Raw genomic sequence first — 20350 nt, 5'->3', positions numbered from 1 at the left:
ATCTTTTACACTGCTGTACAATGCAGATACACAAAACAAAACATGAGATTAATAAACAGGCTTTATCAACCTTTATTCTATAAATCAACTGCATTCTCATACCCTCCTTTGCAAGATGAAAATATGATAATATATTTAAATTAAAATTGTAATATTTTGTAATCTTCAAATGAAGATGACACAGAAAAACATCAACAGGAAGTGTGAGTGATTTTGTCTGCGTGGAAAACAGGTGCAGTGGATGTGGGCTTTATGTCTGTGTGGGGTTTACAGGCTTAGATCTGACAGCTGGTCTATCTCGAGAGCTCGGTTTTCCGCTTCACACAGCTCTGGTTTTAAACCATGGAAAACACAACACACTTCCCGGATGATGTGGACAAGTTTAGAAATTTGGGCGTGTATGTTTTTTGCCCGTTATTTACAGATGTTGCTTTAAAAAAAAAACAAAAAAACAATTGAGTAACACTTTATTTTTAGGTGTCCTTGTTACATCTTACATGTACTTACTATTATAATAACAATAAATTATGTGTAATTACAAGCAAGTAACCCTAAGCCAAACCCTAATCCTAAGCATATATTAAGTACATGTAGTTAATTAATATTACTCAGTACTCACACGTATAATTACACTGTAACAAGGATACCTTAAAGTAAAGTGTAACCAAAATTTGTTTAACATATACAGTATGTTTGGTTTTACATAACTGATTTACTGTATTTCAAAACATTGCAAAAGTTGTGATGACTTTAACATTTTTATAGTTTTAAAAGCATCAGCACTAACTTTATATTGTACTTTTGCATGTAACATTCTGTATACAGTGTGTATAAATGGAAACACTATTCAAGCTATGCATTGCACTCCAATTTTCATGCTGTCACATAGAACAGCAAAATTCTTACTGAATTGGAACCTGAATCTGAAACCTGCTCTCAACACACCAATATACTGGACGAGAACATTGATCGTAGGATATTGAAAACATAAATAATATAGTTCTATCTGTTTTACACATATCCTTTTCATTATTGTTATAATTATTATTCATAAAAATAATACATTTAGATCGTTTTCCTATGTTGCATGCCATTTTATATTTTGTGCTTAAAGTTTAATTCACAAACGTGCAAGACTCAAGGTTGTATGTCCAAAATTTAACAGTCCTACAAAATTAAATATCATTTTCAATCTGAATTTAATATTCATACAAATATCATATTTTAAAACAAAAGTCAAAAGTACCCACCTAGCCTTGACTCAAATGAACCTGTCAAAAATAGGTCAAAAGATCAAGAGGGCAGAATAACCTACTTAATGTGCTGTTTCATTTGTATCACTACAACTCTACAATCATTTGTACCAAGTTAAACATTTTTATAATATTATCACTGCACATTTATTTCTGTTGTGATATGAAACATTTATCCATTAAAACAAACACACACACACATATGCACTCGAAAGTACCATAGATATGTGAGACAGCACATGCATGTGAGTGAGAAATGTGAACGAGTGACCTGTGAGTGACAGGTTTGTGTATGAGGCATCACTCCGGGTGTTCAGCATAATAACCATCTGCTGCCATCGGTCACCAGAGCACATACAGCAAGTCAACTTCAGTCACTGACATGCCGCCAGTCCTGTGTCATAGAAACATGCAAATTAAGACATAAAATGCAATACACTATCCTATTTAATGATCTACTGCTCAATAATGAAAAGAATAAACAATAGTCTTATGAAGAAATTTAAAATACAAACCTTCACACCATATATCAGTTAGCCCAAAGGCCAGTGTCTCTTCAATGCTAAAAAAAAAAAGAAAATATATATTTTTTTTTTAATATATATGCATGTTATTTTTTGTGTACATATAAGAAATTCTATTTTTATTTACTTTATGTATGTATGTATTTTACTTTATTTTTTAAACCCCCTTTTTGGCCTAAAATTGTATGTTTTGTATGGCAATGCAACCTGTCCATATTTGTCACAACAGGTGACTCCTGCAGACACCTGTAATCATCATCATGTGGCCAAGCAGGGGAGGCCCCACCACTAGTCCCCATGTGTAGGGACTCTTGAAGAGACCTAAAGCCACCTTTTGACAGTTATCAATGCTTTTGTGTAAGTGCACTATATTCACTGTGGGCCATAACTGGGTCATTTAGAAAATATGGTACCAAACATGTCACATGATTTCTCTGTTATGACAAAACTTTATAAAACAACATAAAATGATTAGTGATTTTTTTTATTATACCTTTTTTTTAAGTGGCTGAAATTTATTTAATGTATTTGTACTCCTTTAGTGCTAAAACTAATGAGTAAAAATAACTTTTAGTATAAACTTACTATAGTATAAACTTTTTCTTGTTAGACAGCATGTTCGTTCACAATTATTACCACACAGATCACCAAATTTTACATCTCACATAACAAAATACAAAATTTCACAATAGCCCACAGGAAAAAAAAAAGAAAAGAAAAAAAATCATGATTCCAGTTAGTTGAGTTTCATGCCATTATTCAATTCTAGAACAGCTTCATACACAAAAGAGTTTTTAGGAGTAAAAATTCAATATTCCGCATGATTTGAGTCAGAAACAATGTTATTAGCAGCATTTATTATAAAATTATGCATATACCTTTTCAAGAGGCTGCCTTACAATCTTTTGATTTGGTTCAACAGCTTTGTTTTTAAGCTAACATACAAAATCATGTATCAAACAGAATTAATAAACAAGATTAGTAAAAGAATCTGATTTCTTGCTCCAAAGAACTTAAGATGGCAAAGAAAGTAGATTCTCTAGTCTATATGGTCTCTCCACAACAACGTATTATCATAACACCTAGATACATTTTATGTTCTTACCTGTTTAATATTTTTTATAATTAAAGCAAAACCAAATACGTAATTAATAACATAAATAATTTGGTTACACTTTATTTTAAGGTGTCCTTGTTACAGTGTAATTATACATTTAAGTACGGAGTAATATTATTTAACTACCTATACTTACTGTATGGTTAGTGTTAGGATTAGGGTTCGGTTTAGGGTTACTTGCATGAAATTATGCATAATTAATTGTTATTATAATACAGTAGTAAGTGCATGTAACACATGTAACAAGAACACCTTAAAATAAAGTGTTACCAATCATTTTAAAAGAATGTGAGTCCCTCCATTTAATTGTAAGTGTTTGAGATGTTAAAACCAACATGTACTTCCAAAGTCAACATTTAAAGGAAGAAAAGACATACTGTTCAAACATTTTTTTTCTTTTTTTGCAAAAAAATATTCAGGGATATAATTTAGTCTGAAGCATGTTGTGAGATGCTATTGACAGAAATTCATCTTACATCAAATTTTGTCACAGATTTTATTGTCACTGCAGACTGACCTAGTTAATTTATTCCACAAGCAAAAGCAGTCAAAAGGCTTCTTAAAATACTTTCATTTTGACAAATCAAGATTTGTAACTTCATCCCAAACTGAGTACATGGAGTGAGTGGAAGTGAATCCAAAGAGAAATTAATCCAAATTAGTGTCTGAATTGACCTCTTGCATTCAAAAAGTATCCATAATGGCAAGTGAGATAAAAGTTTCCTAAAGAGCACCCACTCACTGTAAAATAAAGCAGCTTTTATCAGCCTGCTGAAATAATGAATAATTCATCTTGTGAAAATATGTGAAACATTTTTAAAAAGTACTATTTTTGGAAAAATTACTCTGTGAATCAATGTCCTTCAAATACAAACAGAATGTCAGGCAGGTTTTAAATGTAAGGTTACTAAGATGTGATTAAAGATCAACATGTAGAGTTCAGTTTAGGCCAAGTGCAGGTAGAGTGATTCAGGCAGAGGTTGTTTATATTTTCCCATACTGAGTATCTCAATCCTGAACACTCAACACTTTAATTATAAATTAAAATAGTACATATCACACACGACTAAACAGTCAGCACAAGTTCTTCGATGAAAATATGACAAAAGACAAGGTAAAAAGTGTCTTTGTTTAAAGTATATCAGTTATGACTTGGAGGAAGAAACAATGAAGGTGTCAGGTGGCCAGGGTGTGTGGTTTTCACTTCTTCCGATCCTAGACACGTGTAGGTCTGAGAGGTCAGATCTGTGTTTTCATTGTGAGTGTCTAGAACTAGGGTTTTACCAAAACAAGAAAGCGAATGACTGTTAGCATGGAACTAGACCAAGACACCCTTTCAGGGAGTACAAGTGTGCTATTTTTAGGCCTTCCTGGTCATAAGTAAGGTGTCTCTGGGGCAGTACCTTTCTTAAAAGAACCTTTGAGGTACTATGGGCCCTTAAGGGGTAAATAAGGTATTTTTGAAAGGGTACCAACCCAGTGACAGCTTTTGAACCTTTTTTTTTTTCAAGTCAAAAACATTGTTGACTCCAGGCAGCTTGCTTCCTCTCAGCATGTGGTTTCGCGAGCATTTGAAACTAGTAACCAGATTGATCTTGTCTGCAGAGATGCAAAGTAATTTGTATAAATTGGAGCACGCTTGAGACAGAGAGATACTTGGCTCTTTGCTGCACCAATACTAAGACTGAGGCTGTTCACCCCTAATATTTGCAAAAAATATAAAAATATGTATGTGAGAGCTTCAGGAGAGTAACTTTAATAGCGCTGATCTGGTTTAATGCGCTATAGCAGCTTGCACAGTGTGACCATGTTGCAAATGTGTTGCAATGCCATGCAACATTTTCATTATGATGAGCAGCAGCATTCACTCAGTAGCAAAAAGACTGGCTAGAAGACAAGAACCTGATGTCTTTTTGTGCATCACTACATGCTTCAGTCCTAAATAACAACATCGGAATAATGAACTGCTTATTTAATTTATTTAATTCAGATCAGGGAATGGAAGTTTACCTAATACATTTGAGTTACATTGAATCTTTGACATTTTTTTGCTTTATTTGAAATTCTGACTATAACTTGAATATTGATCTTATAAGACTTATTAGGGTTTAATGGTTTTGTAATAGGAGCTTTAGATGATTTTTAATGGGTGAGAATCTCTGTGTTACAATTCTACTGGTAAGTGGATCTTGTGCAGTTAAGGATTGGGAAAATGGCACACTTTCCATAATGTGAGGAGTTAATGTACATTTTATCATTTAGCAGATGATTCATCCAAAGTGACATACAAATCAGGACAATAGAAGCTATCAAACTAACAAAAGAGCATCAGGATGTAAGTCCCAGTTAGTCTAACGCAGTAGGCCTACACATAGCAAGGTTTGTTTTGTTTTTGTTGTTCTTTTTTATAATAAATAAAAGGAATATAAAGTAGATAGAACAGAAATAGAATAGAGATAGCTGGTGTAAGGAGGTCAATATTTTTATAATAAATAAAAAAAAAGAATAGCAAAAGATAGTTATAGAAAAGAACAGAGAACACTAATGTTAGAAGGTCACTTTTTTTAATAAATAGAAAGAAAACAAGTAGTTCACTTGCACTATATTTGGAATTGACAGTGTGTTTTTTTATGTAAATAAAGAAAAAGTTCAATAACCAGTCTTGTGTGTTTTGTTCAGGAGGTGTGTTGCATTACATTTAAATATTGTTGCCTTTTGCATGATTTTGTGTACTGTAGCTGGTTAGACTCAAAAATATGTTTCTTCACTGAACTTCACCTCAATGAGTTAAACTTTTCTACATAATTATTTAAGGTTTGTACAACAAGAACAAGTCCATGTTTTGTTTAATAAATTTAATACATATAAGTTCTTTTGTCAGGTAACTGCACTCAAAAATTATTTTTGTATGTTAATTAATTTACCTAATTAAAAAGATAAAACAATAACACAATTCTTAGACATTTTGTCACAATTTCAGTCCACTACATTTAGGAAAATGGTTGTAAATGTTAATCATTTTGTGTTGGCCATACATGTTTTTGACAACTGCCTTTGCAGTTTCCGACATGCTTTGCATGATACTGCAGGAGTGGTAATGTTATTAGTCAAATGTGTTTTTGAGTACAGGAAAGACTCATTAGTGTACAGATTTATTGGAGATTTAGGAGAGATTATGTCAGTTATTTTATGTGGATATCATTCTGCCGAAGAGTTGAGCTTATGCTTAGGATATGGAGAGCTACATTTGCAGCCATGGTGCATACTGATTTACTCAAAAAGCAATAGCTGTGTCAACACTACAGGCTTATCTTATTGGCTCATACTCCATGGTGTATTTAATAGTAAGATGAACTATATTTAGCATGCATGTTGTCATGTTTTAGTTTAGTAGCTGGCCCACTCAAAACATAGTTATTTGGCTTCACTTATGGACAGTGGTTTCACATTGCAAATATGTTTGCTTAACATAAAACTACAATATAGACTAAACTCATAATAATAAAATCACAAATCAAATACTATATTCAGTACACAAACTATGTGTTATTTCAAGTCATTGCCTTTGATAACACTTTTCATTTTAATCTGTTCTCATTCATTGTAATACATATTTAATCCATCTAATCGTGATGGTAAATAAACATTCCTTTTAGTGTACCTATATATTTTCCACTTTGTAAAGCATTGCAGCCTTTGTACTGCTGCTGATTACCCAACATTCTTTGTGTCTTGTCACAACCAAATACCTGGGAACAAGATGTCAGTTGTTTTGATGTATATGTTACAATAAATGCTTGAGAAAAACATTCAGTGGCTTTGTCTGTACAATACCTAATAGACGTCAAAGATGCAGTGTGTAGACATTCATATGACAGTTTTGATTTTCTCTCAATATATGAAATGTTGAAATGTGATTATAAATACGTAGGGAATTGTCTGCCACCACATAGCACACTTTAAATAAGGTTGTAACGTTATAGCAAGTTCAGTGAAAGACATGAAAGGGTAACACAAAAGTCATTTCTTACTAGAAAATTGTATTTTGTTACTGATTCCCAATTAAATGACAGACATTGTAGTTAGTGACATAACCCATTACATTACACATTTTCGATAATATAATCTGACTATTTTTACTTGTGATCTAACTTATCATATTGATTTAAATAGGATAATCTTGTGCCATATCGATATAAAAATACAAATCGAAAGAAAATATATTCTATAAATGCTAATAATTAAACATTTTAAAATAACAATTCAAATTAAACTCTTACTAAATTACTAAATTTTTAATATTTTATTTGTTTACCTGCAACTTGAATTTATGCATTTTAATGTGTTTGCAAAACAAAAGCCTTCCAAAGACATAGTGATACAAATAACCACTGAGTGATAATTCAAATAAAAATGTATTAGTGTTTATTAGTAGTTGAGAAAAAAATGTTGAGAAAACACTTATTTTTGTAAGCCCAGGCTGTGGCCTCTCAATTTTCTGTGTAATTTTAGCCACCTGCTAGTGACTGCTCTTTGTGTGAATGTCTACAAAACTGAAAACTTTCTGAATGTATGTAAGCAGCAGGCTATTAGAAAGAAAAACTAAAAAGATAGAAAAAGAATAATTAGGGCGAATTAATAAATGATGAATAATTTATTGCTATTTTGTGAATAATATGTAAGTATGTAATCAATAAAAAAGTAACTGTAATCTGAATACGAGTATTTTAAAATGTAATTTAATCTTATTACAAGTACTTCATTTTTAGGATAGTGTAAATTTAATCAGTTACTACCCAGCTCTGCTTGCAAGTGCCTTCTCAGTTGTATTACAAGCTAAACTATGCCTTATTTACTCTTCAGCAGCCACTTAACGGCCAGTATAAAAGTCTAAGTAATGGTAGTCTGCATGTTTGAAAGGTTTATTTGTTTTGTAAATACCACAAATAATCAAAGTTGGTCATTTTGAGAAATATGAAAAAGGAGAAGGCTTTAGTTTTTAATATTCTGGTATTTGGGGTTTAACAAAGGGGGTAACCATTATGCTGATGAGTGGAGCTTATGTTCATGTGGAGGATAGCTGGTGTGTGATGCTGTAACCAGCAGTTACTAGACAAAGGCTAGTATGTTGACTAGTCTTCTAATCCCCCATCAGATAATGAAAATAGTATTTTTAAAAACATTTTAACATACAGGTATAATCTACTGATTTAAATACACGAAGTATCATTTTCAATAAACGTAATTTTTAATTTTAAGTCATAAGTTGCATCCCATATGACACACTACACTGAAAAAAATGTAATTTAATAATTTTTTTTTTTAAGGTAAGTGGTTGCAATCAATTTATTTAAGCTACATTTAAATTAACAAATTTAATTGACTAACTTTCAATATTTTTTTATTAAATGTAGCTAAAAGAAATAGTTTGCAACCACTTACCTTAAATTTTTTTTTTAGAATTTAGTATATTTTTTTTCCAGTGTATACACTTACAGTATACAATGTGTACTTATGCACCTTGTACTCAGCCATGTAGTGCATGAATTTCCTAAGGTTTTGTGACTCAGCATTGGAATCTGATAGCCCCGCCCCTTCTCCATTAATTAAAAATGTGACAGTTGAGTGAAAAGTCCAACATTCCACACTTAATTTTTTCTGTTAAGTGCATCATTTGGTGTGAATGCACTAATCTCACTATTAAAACAATGCACAAGTACACGATTTGGGATGCAACTATTGTCTTTCATAATGCACTTACAACCTTTCATTTCAATCTGATCTTATTCATTGTAACACATTTTATTATAATTTAATTAACTTAATGGTTAATTAACATGGAGTATACCAATAGATATTCATCTGGTTGGATTTTGTGCTTATAAAAAACACAAAGTTGGTCATTTATGCATTTTATTTTTCATATTTTTGCACAATACATAGTCATTACTAAAATGACACCTGCCATTGTCAGAAATAAGCAAAAGTCAACGTAATTGTGTATGCAAATATGTTGCAAAAAACAAGCTATATAGACAATTCTTAAGATGTAATCTATCTTCAAAGTAAATTAATAAAAAAAAATAGATAACGTAGAAATCATTAAAATACAGAGCAATGAAACATGACCTATGTCTAAATTAGAAATAATTACATGCTGTTATATATTTCTACTGTATCCTAAACTACAGTTAAGCCAATATTATAAAAGCATAAGCGAATGACATTCAAATGTGTATATAGTAAATAATTCTTAAAACCAGAAGTACTACAGCATAACTTTCATAATCCCTTGATCATCATTTAATAACAACAACAGTGCAGCTCCGATGGCTCTCGAATGAGATGTTTTGTCTTCGGTGAAGCCATTGATAATCCAACTGATTGAAAATGACGAGGATTTTCATGACACCTGAAAGACAAAAAATATATTGTAACTATTCCAAAAAAAAAAAAAGAAAGAAAAAAAAACGCACATAATTTGTAAAGTGTGCTAATGAAACATTGGGTCTCATTCACCAATATTTGCATACTTACTGTATGTTTGTAGAGAAAAATCTGAGAGCATGTGCTGCAAAATCTTCAAGTAAAGCCAAGTGTGCCATTCACAACCAGGACGATACTCATCAAATACCTTTTAAATAGACCTAGACTACATTTAATTGACCATTTTTAGAAACCTTTGCCACTTTTGTTAATATATGTAAATATATATATATATATATATATATATATATATATATATATATATATATATATATATATATATATATATATATATATATATAATATTGTTTTATATATGGGTAGTTTTAGTTGGTACTAAATGTTGTCATTAATAATTCTTGATTTCTGAATGAAAATGTTTTCACACACAAATGTGTTAACATGCAGTTAGTGAATGAGACCCATTGCCACCAGATATATCACTTCACTCACGTTAGCTCATCCATGCTTTGAAAGTCATCAGGACGTTGAACACAACAGTCTTCAGGAAGAGAATTCTCAGCCAATAGAGGCCCAGTGACATGTAGTTGGTTTTTTCATCTGCAGAATAAAAATGCAATTAACATGTTTATTAGTTTGAGTATGGATTTTGTGGTATAATCCAGCACTTGTCTCACAATCTGAAATCTATGTGTAGTTATTGTTCGATAGTGCTAGATGTTAGGCAGTAACAGACTAGTAGTAATGGACTGCAAATGAAATGAAACACACAGCAGACTATAAATGTGCAAATAAAAGCACACTCACCTGTTTCAAAATTATCATTTTGACTGGATGATCCTGACATGCAGTCTGAAAATGGAATAAAGATGATTAATATAATGCAACAAAATATTTGATATATTTTTTATTTTTTTTGCATTTGAAATATCATTCCTACTTGTTTCTCTGCAGTTTTCTGATCCACTAAAGCTGAAGCTGCTGTAGTAGTCTTTGCCTGAATATCGCACTGGTGTAACATTTTTCAAAGTTTCATTTACAGCATTATGTTGTGTGAAGTCGGTTGCCAAACAGTAGTCATTGAATTTGTAAAAGGCTGGTGGTTCTACTTTCTCTGAAAAAATAAGAAAAAACAAACAAACAAACACATTAGTTTCATAAACAAAAATTATATGTGTTTAAAGCAGATGAAAATGAGCAAATTACATTTTGTCAAATGTAATTAGTTTTTATGGATGAGAAAGTACATTCACAGACAATCCAGACAACAGACAACTGTTTTCAAATAACACTCAGATAATTCAAAGGCATTTCTTTTGTAACATTTTTTTTCCAGACAGACATCTAAATTTAAATGAAAAACAAAACTGTGTATTCGACAGGGATGGCAAAGATAGTTTGAGGGACAGTGGCCAAAGGGCAAAGGGGCAGTGGCTCTAGCCCTGATTCTCCAAAATAACTTAAATGCTGATCTTAGAGAATTATCTGGTTTGGATCAGTGACACCAAAGTCCTTTTACTCAATGAACATTTAAAATATAAAAAAAACATGACAAATTCTTACCCTACTTCAAAAGTAACTGATTTTTCTAGGCGCACAGGCTGACACCTCATCACAAAAACACATTCACACTTTCACTATGTCCATATGTTGGTGTTTTCCAGAGAAAGGCACTAATTTATGACATTATGAAATGTAATTGTTACGTTAGCAATGTAACATGGGGGAAACACAAATTTTCATAAGATTTCATTCGTTTTCGTTTTTCCAATTGCTCAGATTGAAAAAGATTGGAAAATGTTTCAATCTCTGTTCATTAGTTACATTAAACCGCAATAAATTCAATCTTTTAGACTTAAAACGTTAAACTGCTTGTACGCATTTTGATCACAAGGTATTTCTGTACGATTTATTTTCTGTAATGGTTAACTTTTACAATCACTAGTCCCATTTCCCAGTCTCAAGTGTTTTTTATTAGAAAATTCCTGATATGTCAGAATGCGATTAAAATTAAACACAAATAAATGTCATTTAAATGTAACACTGGCTTATTTTGGAAAATCCATGTCAATAAATCTGTATGAATCAAAATGAAATGCTATGTGCAAAATTATCCATAGTTTGGATATATTGAATAGTTAAATTAGTTAAACTTTATGAAAAATATAAACAATCCATATTATAACAAAGATTCCTTACCTATCTGTTGCTACTTGTTAGCATTGCTAGTCACACAGTGATTAGCACATATAATAATACTCTACATATGGCCAATATAACACATGCTCAGTGTTCCATAATGTAGTTTTTTTATTACCAAAATCTGTTTTTTTTTTAGAATATAAAAAAAAAACTTGACATTCAGCCTTAATTTGACACTTATCAAATGAACCAACTTGAAATACATCAATATTCAATGGTGCTAAACTAAACTGAATATAGCCTGTTATATAATTTATAACACTAGTAAAGGAACTTATTGACTTATTACAAAGGGAATTATTACTTATAAAGTTCATTCATGTTTGTGATTCTAGTCTGTCAAATGTACAGCTGATCGATTACAATGCAAACAATGCTGGCAATATTTCAATTTCACAGTTTAGCCATTTCTCCAAATGAATGACCAGTTTTTGAATTTGGAGTTATTAGAGTTATGTTGTTTTAAGGAGTAGTCTGACAAATTTTGGTAGAATATGAATTTATGAGTAAAGTCAAACCTTTCTTTGTGTACTTTATCCACCTCTTTTTAAACTTTCTAATCAATCTAGACAATTACGAAACATTATCAGAGTTCATTGATTAAAATGAATTATTCTCTTACTTGATTGTACTGTTAATTGTGTCCCTCCTCCAAAGATAATTGTAACACTAGAAGTCACACAGACTGATACAGCAGAACAAGAAACATTTGGATGGTACCTATCTATATATATTGATTAAAATAGATAAAATGTATAAGTAATAGTAAATTTCTATTAAACTGTATCAGTCATCATCATAAGATATGGACTTATTTTGACAGTTATTACTGAATTAAAGATTCTTACTACTGTCCCATCTTGCTAACAGAAGTCAACTGCATTTTCCCAGTTGTTTTAGGAATAAAATCTGATGTTAAAGTTTAAATAATTATAACATTTATTTGGACTTCTGTGTAACAAAGTTAAACATTAGGGTAGTTTTTAAAGCTCAAAAGGATAGTCTATTAAATTACTTGATTTCCTAATTTAATTGTTTTTATTTGATTGTCAGATGAAGTATTTCCAAACATAATTAAGATTTGACTTACTTGTCTGTACAAACAAATTAGTCCCCTTCGCAAATAAAATTTTGCCAGAGTTGTCAGTCACACAGTGACTGTCAGTGTTATAAATACTTTGGGTCAAAACTTCAGTTTTCATTTTTTAATGTTAGAGACACTCAACAATGCAGTTCAAATAATGAAAAGAATCAGAAAATTATATAAATTACGTTAAATAAAAAGAGTGGAAATCTCATAGAGAAGAATATTTGTTCTATCAGTGAATTAGTGAAAAGTAGAAAACTGTAATATCAATTAGACTAAGCTTAAGACAAATGAAATTATAACTTACTCAATGACACAATGAGCCGAGTCCCCTGGCCAAATATTAGTTTGTATGTATTTTGAGTCACACAATTACAAACCCCAATACAGAAATACAAAGCACACTCTATCCTCTGACAGGTATAAATGACACAAGTTTGGTAAATTTCATTAATAATTATTCACTAAAGTCTGTGACATTATTCTGTGACAATGAGTTTTAAATTTCTTTGAAATTCGGTGGGACTGAAAATGTAATAATAACTGATACTACTCATGTTTTTAAAATTAGACTTCACATTTTAAAAGAATTAATGGTTGTACTCACTCGGTTGGACATACAGTTGTGTCCCCTTCCCAAATATTATTTTATCGGTATTTCTATTCACACAGTGGTTCGTAGTGGGATAATAACTTCCATGATTACCAGGGACCGTGTTAGGTTTAACATAATAATGATTTAACTCATTTAAATATGATACATTTAAATATAATGATTAATTATTGTTATAATGATTTCCTTCTATATTAAAGGCATTTATAATGGAAAAAAACATGGACAGGTAGCATAAGTGCAACTTTGATTTAAATGTACATTAATGTACTTTAGGTACACATACACTTATGTCGCAACATTTTTGTCAGCAGCCATCTCGTATATATTGAACATCTAAAGATGAAGATAAAAACAACTTACTGGAATTTATTACTGTTTTGGTGCCTGCCCCAAATATGACTTTGTTGTTGAACCCAACATTCACACAATGATTTTGTTTGGCACTTTATCCTTTATACTCAAGGCTTTTATATTTGTCAGTCAGTTTTTGGTTTAGTTACCCAAAAGTTCAAAATCACCGAACCAAATTTTTACATGATAAATATTTTGTATGCTAAATCTATGCATTGCATTTTGTTTTCATTGTAAAAAAGTAGTTCTTCCCCTTACAATATAATCATAGTCACAGTTGGTGATGGAATTATGGGTTTATCACTTAATAGTTTCAATGCTAAGATTAAAATACAACTTACTGATTTGCACAAGAAGTTTTGTCCCCGTGCCAAAGAACATTTTACGTCCAGTATTCACACAGCCATTAGCCATATACTAAAAACTAACAATACCCTGATAACAGAGGCATTACAAGCAATTCTCTCAGAATCCATCTTAAATAAGATGCAGTGTCAAAACTTTAAAGAAGGAATACATGTTAATCCATGTATATCAAAGTTTAGGGGGTAGAATAAAAACCCGTAGCTGTTATGGTTCTAAAACAAAAGTTGTTCTATTATCGCTTATCAAAGTCACTAAAACTACTGAAACTTAAGAAAAACTTCATATTTTTTCTCATAATAGTAAGCTTAATTCTAGATAAATACCTTCAAATCTTTTTAGGAAGAAATAACCGTTGATATATTGTTCTAAAGATCATCACAAAAAGTGCAGAGTTTAAAAAGTATATACTGTAATATTTATGAGAACTGAGAACTTACTTGAAAAAACAGTTAGCTTAGTGCCTTTTCCAAATATAATTTTGTATCCACCTTGAGTCACACAGCTGTTGACCATATACACATAACTGCAACTGAACATACAGTATAATAATTCCAGGTAAAGTATGTTTTTTTCTTCAGTTGGGATAAAGGTTATCATCATCATCATTTCACATCTAATTTACAAATAATGTTATATTTTATCAGTAAACTGTATTGATATTTGCGGATGTACTATAAAAAAAATATGATTGATGATCCCAGTTTTAAAGTTTCATATTACAGTTAAGTAGATGGAAACCATAAGAACTAGTTCATTTGTTCATTTTACAAACAGTCTAAGCTAGTAATTTTTTACACAGTAAGAGTTGATTTTTAAAAATGATAATAATAATATTAAATCTCTCAAACTGGCATCTTTTTCAAAGCCTTTTCTGATTTACTCATATTTTTTAGGAATGGTAATTTTCCATTATACTCTATTTTAAATAAAGGATAGAACATTACATGATGATAATGTCTGTAAAAATATTAAGAAAAATAAAGAAAACATCATCACCTATACATATTATACTGTATACTGCTTACATTGTAATTTTTTCAGTGCAGCCGTTGAATAAAATATATTAAGTAAAATAAATGAGTGACTCAGTATTAATGTGTTAAAGATAAAACTTACTTGCTTGTACTATAAGTTTGGTTCCCTTGCCAAAGACAATCTTATATTGGTTATTCACACAGCTATTGACACTGTACCAAATACCAACAGCATCCTACCAGTGTGTACATGGACTGTACATCTTTCAGTCTTCTTAAAAAAAGAACTAAAACCATGACAATTTTAAACTTGTCATAAATGAGAAATATTTTACTTCTATTACCATGAACCTAAAAACGAACCTTTTTTTCTAAAAACGGTATTGATGCAATCAATCAATTAAACTAGCTGAGCATGATTACAGCTATTTCAAGAGCTAAATCAATAAAATATCACATTAATTTAACAATACTTATTTCAAGTAATGTTTGATATTATACTTATCAGTTACTTTCTATATTACATCTTAAATATCTAAATTATAATTGTTAAACCATACAAGCCTAAATTCCCAATAAACTTACAGAATATGGTCACAGGGTTATAAAGCAATAAACTCACTTGAAGTAACTGTTAGTTTGGTGCCTGTCCCAAATATGATCTTGGTGGTCCCAGGATTCACACATCAGTAAAGCATAGAACATTTACTCCAAGGACAACTCTAGCCAATATGATCCCATATACAGTAGGATTCAATATTGAACTATTAATTCAATATATATAAATTATTTTTTTACAGTTAAACAAAAACACATACTTGAGCGTTATTCAAATTTACAAACTTATACCGAGTTGTATTTTTTGATATTATGTTAACAGCATGTTTTTGGTTGTTGTTTGTTTGTAATTGTTTGACAAAAAATGACAAAGCATTAATTGTGCTCACCAGCAGTATGATCAAAAACACGTCTTCATGATATTATTAGTTAAATATTGGTATGAATATTGGATATTGCAACTTACTTGACTGTATGATGAGTTTAGTTCCTTTGCCAAATGATATTCTAATCTGATCACTCACACAGTCATTCATCATGTATAAAAAAGTACTGAAATCCTGATAGCATTGAGAAGCATTTTACAACACTGGAATTAAGAGTCGCTTTAAAATCTAAATAACTGATTGTTGTTTATATTTTAACACAACATTTAGGGGGTTTTATGACTATGTATATATTAATGTATAACTAGTATAACAATTAGCATAAAAAGAAGTGGTGCCAAAGTTACCTATAGACTTGACATCTTACCATGATATATTTTAAAGTGATTATTAAAAGGGCCATAGTGACTGTGTACATCAATTAAATTTTAGACTACTAATTCTACATTTCTTTTGGTCAATTTATCAATTTAGTTCAATCAAATCAATTTTTTTTTTCTGTTCAATATTAAGTCTATAATACTCATTAATAGTTATTAAATTTCTGTAAAAGCCCTTGACAAAAAACAGAAACTGTTTTAAATCTTACGTTGTTTAAAAGATATAGGAAAACAAGCTTGATCTACACTTACTTGAAAGCACAGTGAGTCGAGTGCCTTTCCCAAAGATAATTTTGTTTATCCCTTGAGTCACACAGTGGTTGATGTGACCACATAAACACAGACTCTCCTTACTTTGAAGCCAAACATTAAGGACTATTATTTATTCATCCTTTATGAATACTTTATTTGGGATCTGTTTCAGTTTCAAAATAAGTTGTCTAATATTAAAATAAATTTATAAGGATGTTGTTAGTGTTATTTTGTTTTTTGTTTTTTATTGTAGAAGTCGGCAGTTCATTGAGGGAGTTGTTGAGCAATAATATTTTAATTCATAGTTATTTATAGATCATATATAAAAGGTTCTTATTTTTCAGGTGAAACTTAAGTTTTAGCTACAGTATTTTGAAAATTAGGTCTGAAGCCATTTTGCATTACTACTAGCAATCAAGTTTTGATAAAAACTTAAGGTTTAAAATGTTGCACCTTTCTGTCTTAGTTTACTGTAAGTAGCAGCGAACTTACTTGAATCAACTGTTAGTCTGGTGCCTTTTCCAAATAAGATCTTGCCATAGTCTGTATTCACACAGTAGTATAGCATGGTACATTTACCCAGAATACAACTTTAGCCAACCTCTTGCTTGGTGTATGACATTTTTGTGGTGTATTGCATTTTAGGCATGATTGTACATAATTAAATTGTGAATATGGTTTCAGAATAGTATTTGAAGAAAATTAAAGGTATAAGCCTCCAAGTCCAAATCTTTCATCCAACAATAAAGATAACAACATTTACACTTTTGAAAGTAATGAACTATTTGAACTTTTTGATAATTGGATAAAATGAAAGGGATAAGACTTCATAGCCAAATAAATTTATCCAACAATACAGATAATGTATACTACATTATTTATTGTGATGAACTTCACTAGCATTTTTTTTAATCCAGCCAAACTGGATAACAATAAGTAATTAACTGTATGATTTGGAAAAATATTAACTTACTTGATTGTACAATGACTTTGGTCCCCTTACCAAAGAAAAACTTCAATCCATCATTCACACAGTCATTTACCAAACACCGAAAACTAGTAGCAGTCTGGTAACACTCAAAGAATTGTATTCACCTTGATTCACAAAACCCTTTATACCGTATTATAATAGTATGTAATTTATTAATATTATTACTGTGGCCGGTATGACCTTTACATTTTTAAAATGTATAAAATACATTATGGATTTTTGTGCTTGTGTATGACTAACCTTTATCTACATCTTAGTTTGGGTTTAAAATAAATATTTTAAGGATTACAGTTTTTATTATACTAAACCTTTTTTAATGATGAAATATCTTACTTGAAGTAACAATGAGACTGGTGCCAGCTCCAAATATGATCTTGTTGTCACCTCTATTCACACATCAGTGTAGTGTGGTACATTTACCCTCAGTATATGTTTGGCCAGTAAGGTCCCATCACTTCATTATATTTCATTACTTGTTTGATTAGTTTGGAACATTTTATAAGATATAAAAAGAATGATGTAAGTGATTAAGATAATGATAAGCAATATGTTGACTCTGTCAGAAAAGCATCACTTACTAGTCTGAACAACAAGTTTGGATCCTTTGGCGAAGATAATCTTCACATTCACACACTCTTGGAGCATGTGCCAAAAACTAATGCCTTCCAGCTATTTTACATACTGTATGGAACTATAGACTACCATCTCAGATTACAGAGTCAAATATAGCCAATTAATTCACTAATGACATATGCATTTCAATATAAGCAATTATACAGTGCTAGATTATGATCAGTAGGCCTACTAATTTCAAACTGACTTGTTGCAATTTTTCATTTAGCACACTTTTCATTGAGTAGATCTCACATTGTTCCTACTGTTTCATAAATGCATTTAATCATAATGAACATATTGATAAAGTGCTTACGAAATTGTCCAGATAATGCCAAGATGAGGATTAAATAAAGTTATTCTAAAGCTAATTTAGTTGACGTTCTGTATATTTCAGTGTAACATTAACACTGACAGTGACATTGATAATATAAGCTTACTCTTACTTGTTTGTGTTATTAGTCTTGTCCCACTCCCAAATATAATCCTGTCACCAGCATTCACACAAGTGCTGACTCCATCACAAAAACCTCTTTGTTTAAATGACTTCATCATCTAATTGTTACATATTTCTAATAAATATTAAGCATTTAAGCATTTGGTATGGTTTTGATGGACAGAGAGAAGGGGCTTAATTATATTACAATAATGGAAATGGTTTGCTTTTAGAAGGATGTCAAATTGTTTACAAATTAAATAACAATTAATCAAAATATTTGGTTAAACTACGATGAGTAAACTGTTTAACACCAATTACAAAACATTAGTACAACATCAAGAACTTCTTTTTTATTATTTGTCAGTTTTGATATTCAGTATTTATATTTGGTACTTTGAAGGTTTTCATTGATTAAGAAATGCAAACTTACGTGTTTCTACAGTGAGTTTTGTCCCCGTCCCAAAGAATATCTTTTGAGTATTAGACACACATATATTGGATCCATAACAAAAACCATCTAGCCTTGTTTGTAGTGTGGTGAGTTTTAAGTATGTTTGTTTGTTTTTTAAATATTCTACAAAATATATAAATTCAAGTACTTTAACAATCTTTTGTTGCTTTTGTTGTTTTGTCTAACTTATTTCAAACCGACACTGTTTTATATGTGCATATAATTATAATGAACATATTGATATTGAAGTGTTTATGAAAGTGTCAGGTTGTTGCCAAGATGAAGTTTAGATGAGGATTAAATAAAGCTATTGTACAAAGCTAATTCAGTTGCAATAATTGTGAATAAAAGTGTAAGATTCAAATTCTTACATTATAGCAATGCTTTAGTTCAACAATACACACACTTAAGTTTTCACTAAAGTATATGAACAATGTTGAGTTTTCAATTTCATTTCAGTAATGGAAACAATTTGTTTTAGAAGGATGTCAAATTGTTTACAATTTAAATGAGATTGAATCAAAATATCTTGTGATTAATGTGAAACTATGCAGCACTTATTACACAACATTATTGAGTATAACATCAAGCTCTTTTGCATTTGTCAGTTTTTATAGTCAGTGTTTTTTTGTTTTGTTTTTAACTTTAAAAGCTCTTTATTGATTTAGCAATGCAAACTTACTTGTTTCTACAGTGAGTTTTGTCCCCGTCCCAAAGATTATCTTTCGAGCATCAGTCACACATTTGTTGGATCCATAACAAAAACCATCTAGCCTTGTTTGTAGTGTGGTGAGTTTTAAGTTTGTATGTTTATATTTTATGAAATAAATAAAATAAGTGCAAGCTTTTAAATAATCTTTTGTTGATTTTTCTTGTTGTTTTGTCTAACCAAATTCAAACTGACATGTTAATTTAGTTCATTTTCTAAACACACTGTTTCATATATATATTTAATTATAATTAACATACTAATAAGGTGCTTATTGATTTATAAATGCAAACTTACTTGTTTCTACACTGAGTTTTGTCCCCGTCCCAAAGATTATCTTGTCAGTATTAGTCACACATGTGCTGAGTCCATAACAAAAACCATCTAGCCTTGTTTGTAGTGTGGTGAGTTTTAAGTATTTTGTTTTATGAAATAAATCCAAGTACTTAAACAACCTATGTTAGATGTAATTACACTGGTGGTTTTATTTTTGTTTTGCAATAATATTTCACTTTTAAAAGAGTTTTCTGCTAAACAGTGACTATTTGGTACTATTTGGACTATTTAATATTTGGAGAAAATGAAAGGAATATGATTTCATAGCCAAATCATTTTATCCAACAATACAGAAAATG

At 30.5% G+C, this 20350-nt stretch overlaps 1 protein-coding gene across 1 annotated transcript; it reads right to left on the bottom strand.

The window, feature by feature from the left end:
• Positions 1–8793: 8793 nt before the first annotated feature.
• On the bottom strand, positions 8794–17096 carry LOC109047337 (M1-specific T cell receptor alpha chain-like). Its single transcript, XM_042718571.1, has 5 exons — positions 17006–17096; positions 10282–10455; positions 10149–10193; positions 9834–9941; positions 8794–9306 (listed from the first exon to the last, which is right to left on the bottom strand). Exons 1-4 carry the CDS (start codon positions 17079–17081, stop codon positions 9835–9837), a joined length of 402 nt encoding a protein of 133 aa, XP_042574505.1. The 5' UTR covers positions 17082–17096; the 3' UTR covers positions 8794–9306; position 9834.
• Between the last annotated feature and the right edge of the window lie 3254 nt (positions 17097–20350).

Source organism: Cyprinus carpio, chromosome B2 (genome assembly GCF_018340385.1).
Source record: "Cyprinus carpio isolate SPL01 chromosome B2, ASM1834038v1, whole genome shotgun sequence".
Taxonomy (NCBI): domain Eukaryota; kingdom Metazoa; phylum Chordata; class Actinopteri; order Cypriniformes; family Cyprinidae; genus Cyprinus; species Cyprinus carpio.
The sequence above is the reverse complement of the archived record's forward strand: the minus strand, read 5'-3'. Positions and strand labels throughout refer to the sequence as shown.

Bases quoted from the DNA above. Each gene is read 5' to 3' on its own strand.
- LOC109047337 (XM_042718571.1), bottom strand. From the start codon at position 17,081: ATGCTATACTACTGTGTGAATACAGACTATGGCAAGATCTTATTTGGA. The intron at 10,456-17,005 runs GTAAGTTCGCTG...TTATTTTTTCAG, and splicing joins CAGACTAACAGTTGATTCAA to AGAAAGTAGAACCACCAGCC. The intron at 10,194-10,281 runs GTAGGAATGATA...TTCCATTTTCAG, and splicing joins AGAAAACTGCAGAGAAACAA to ACTGCATGTCAGGATCATCC.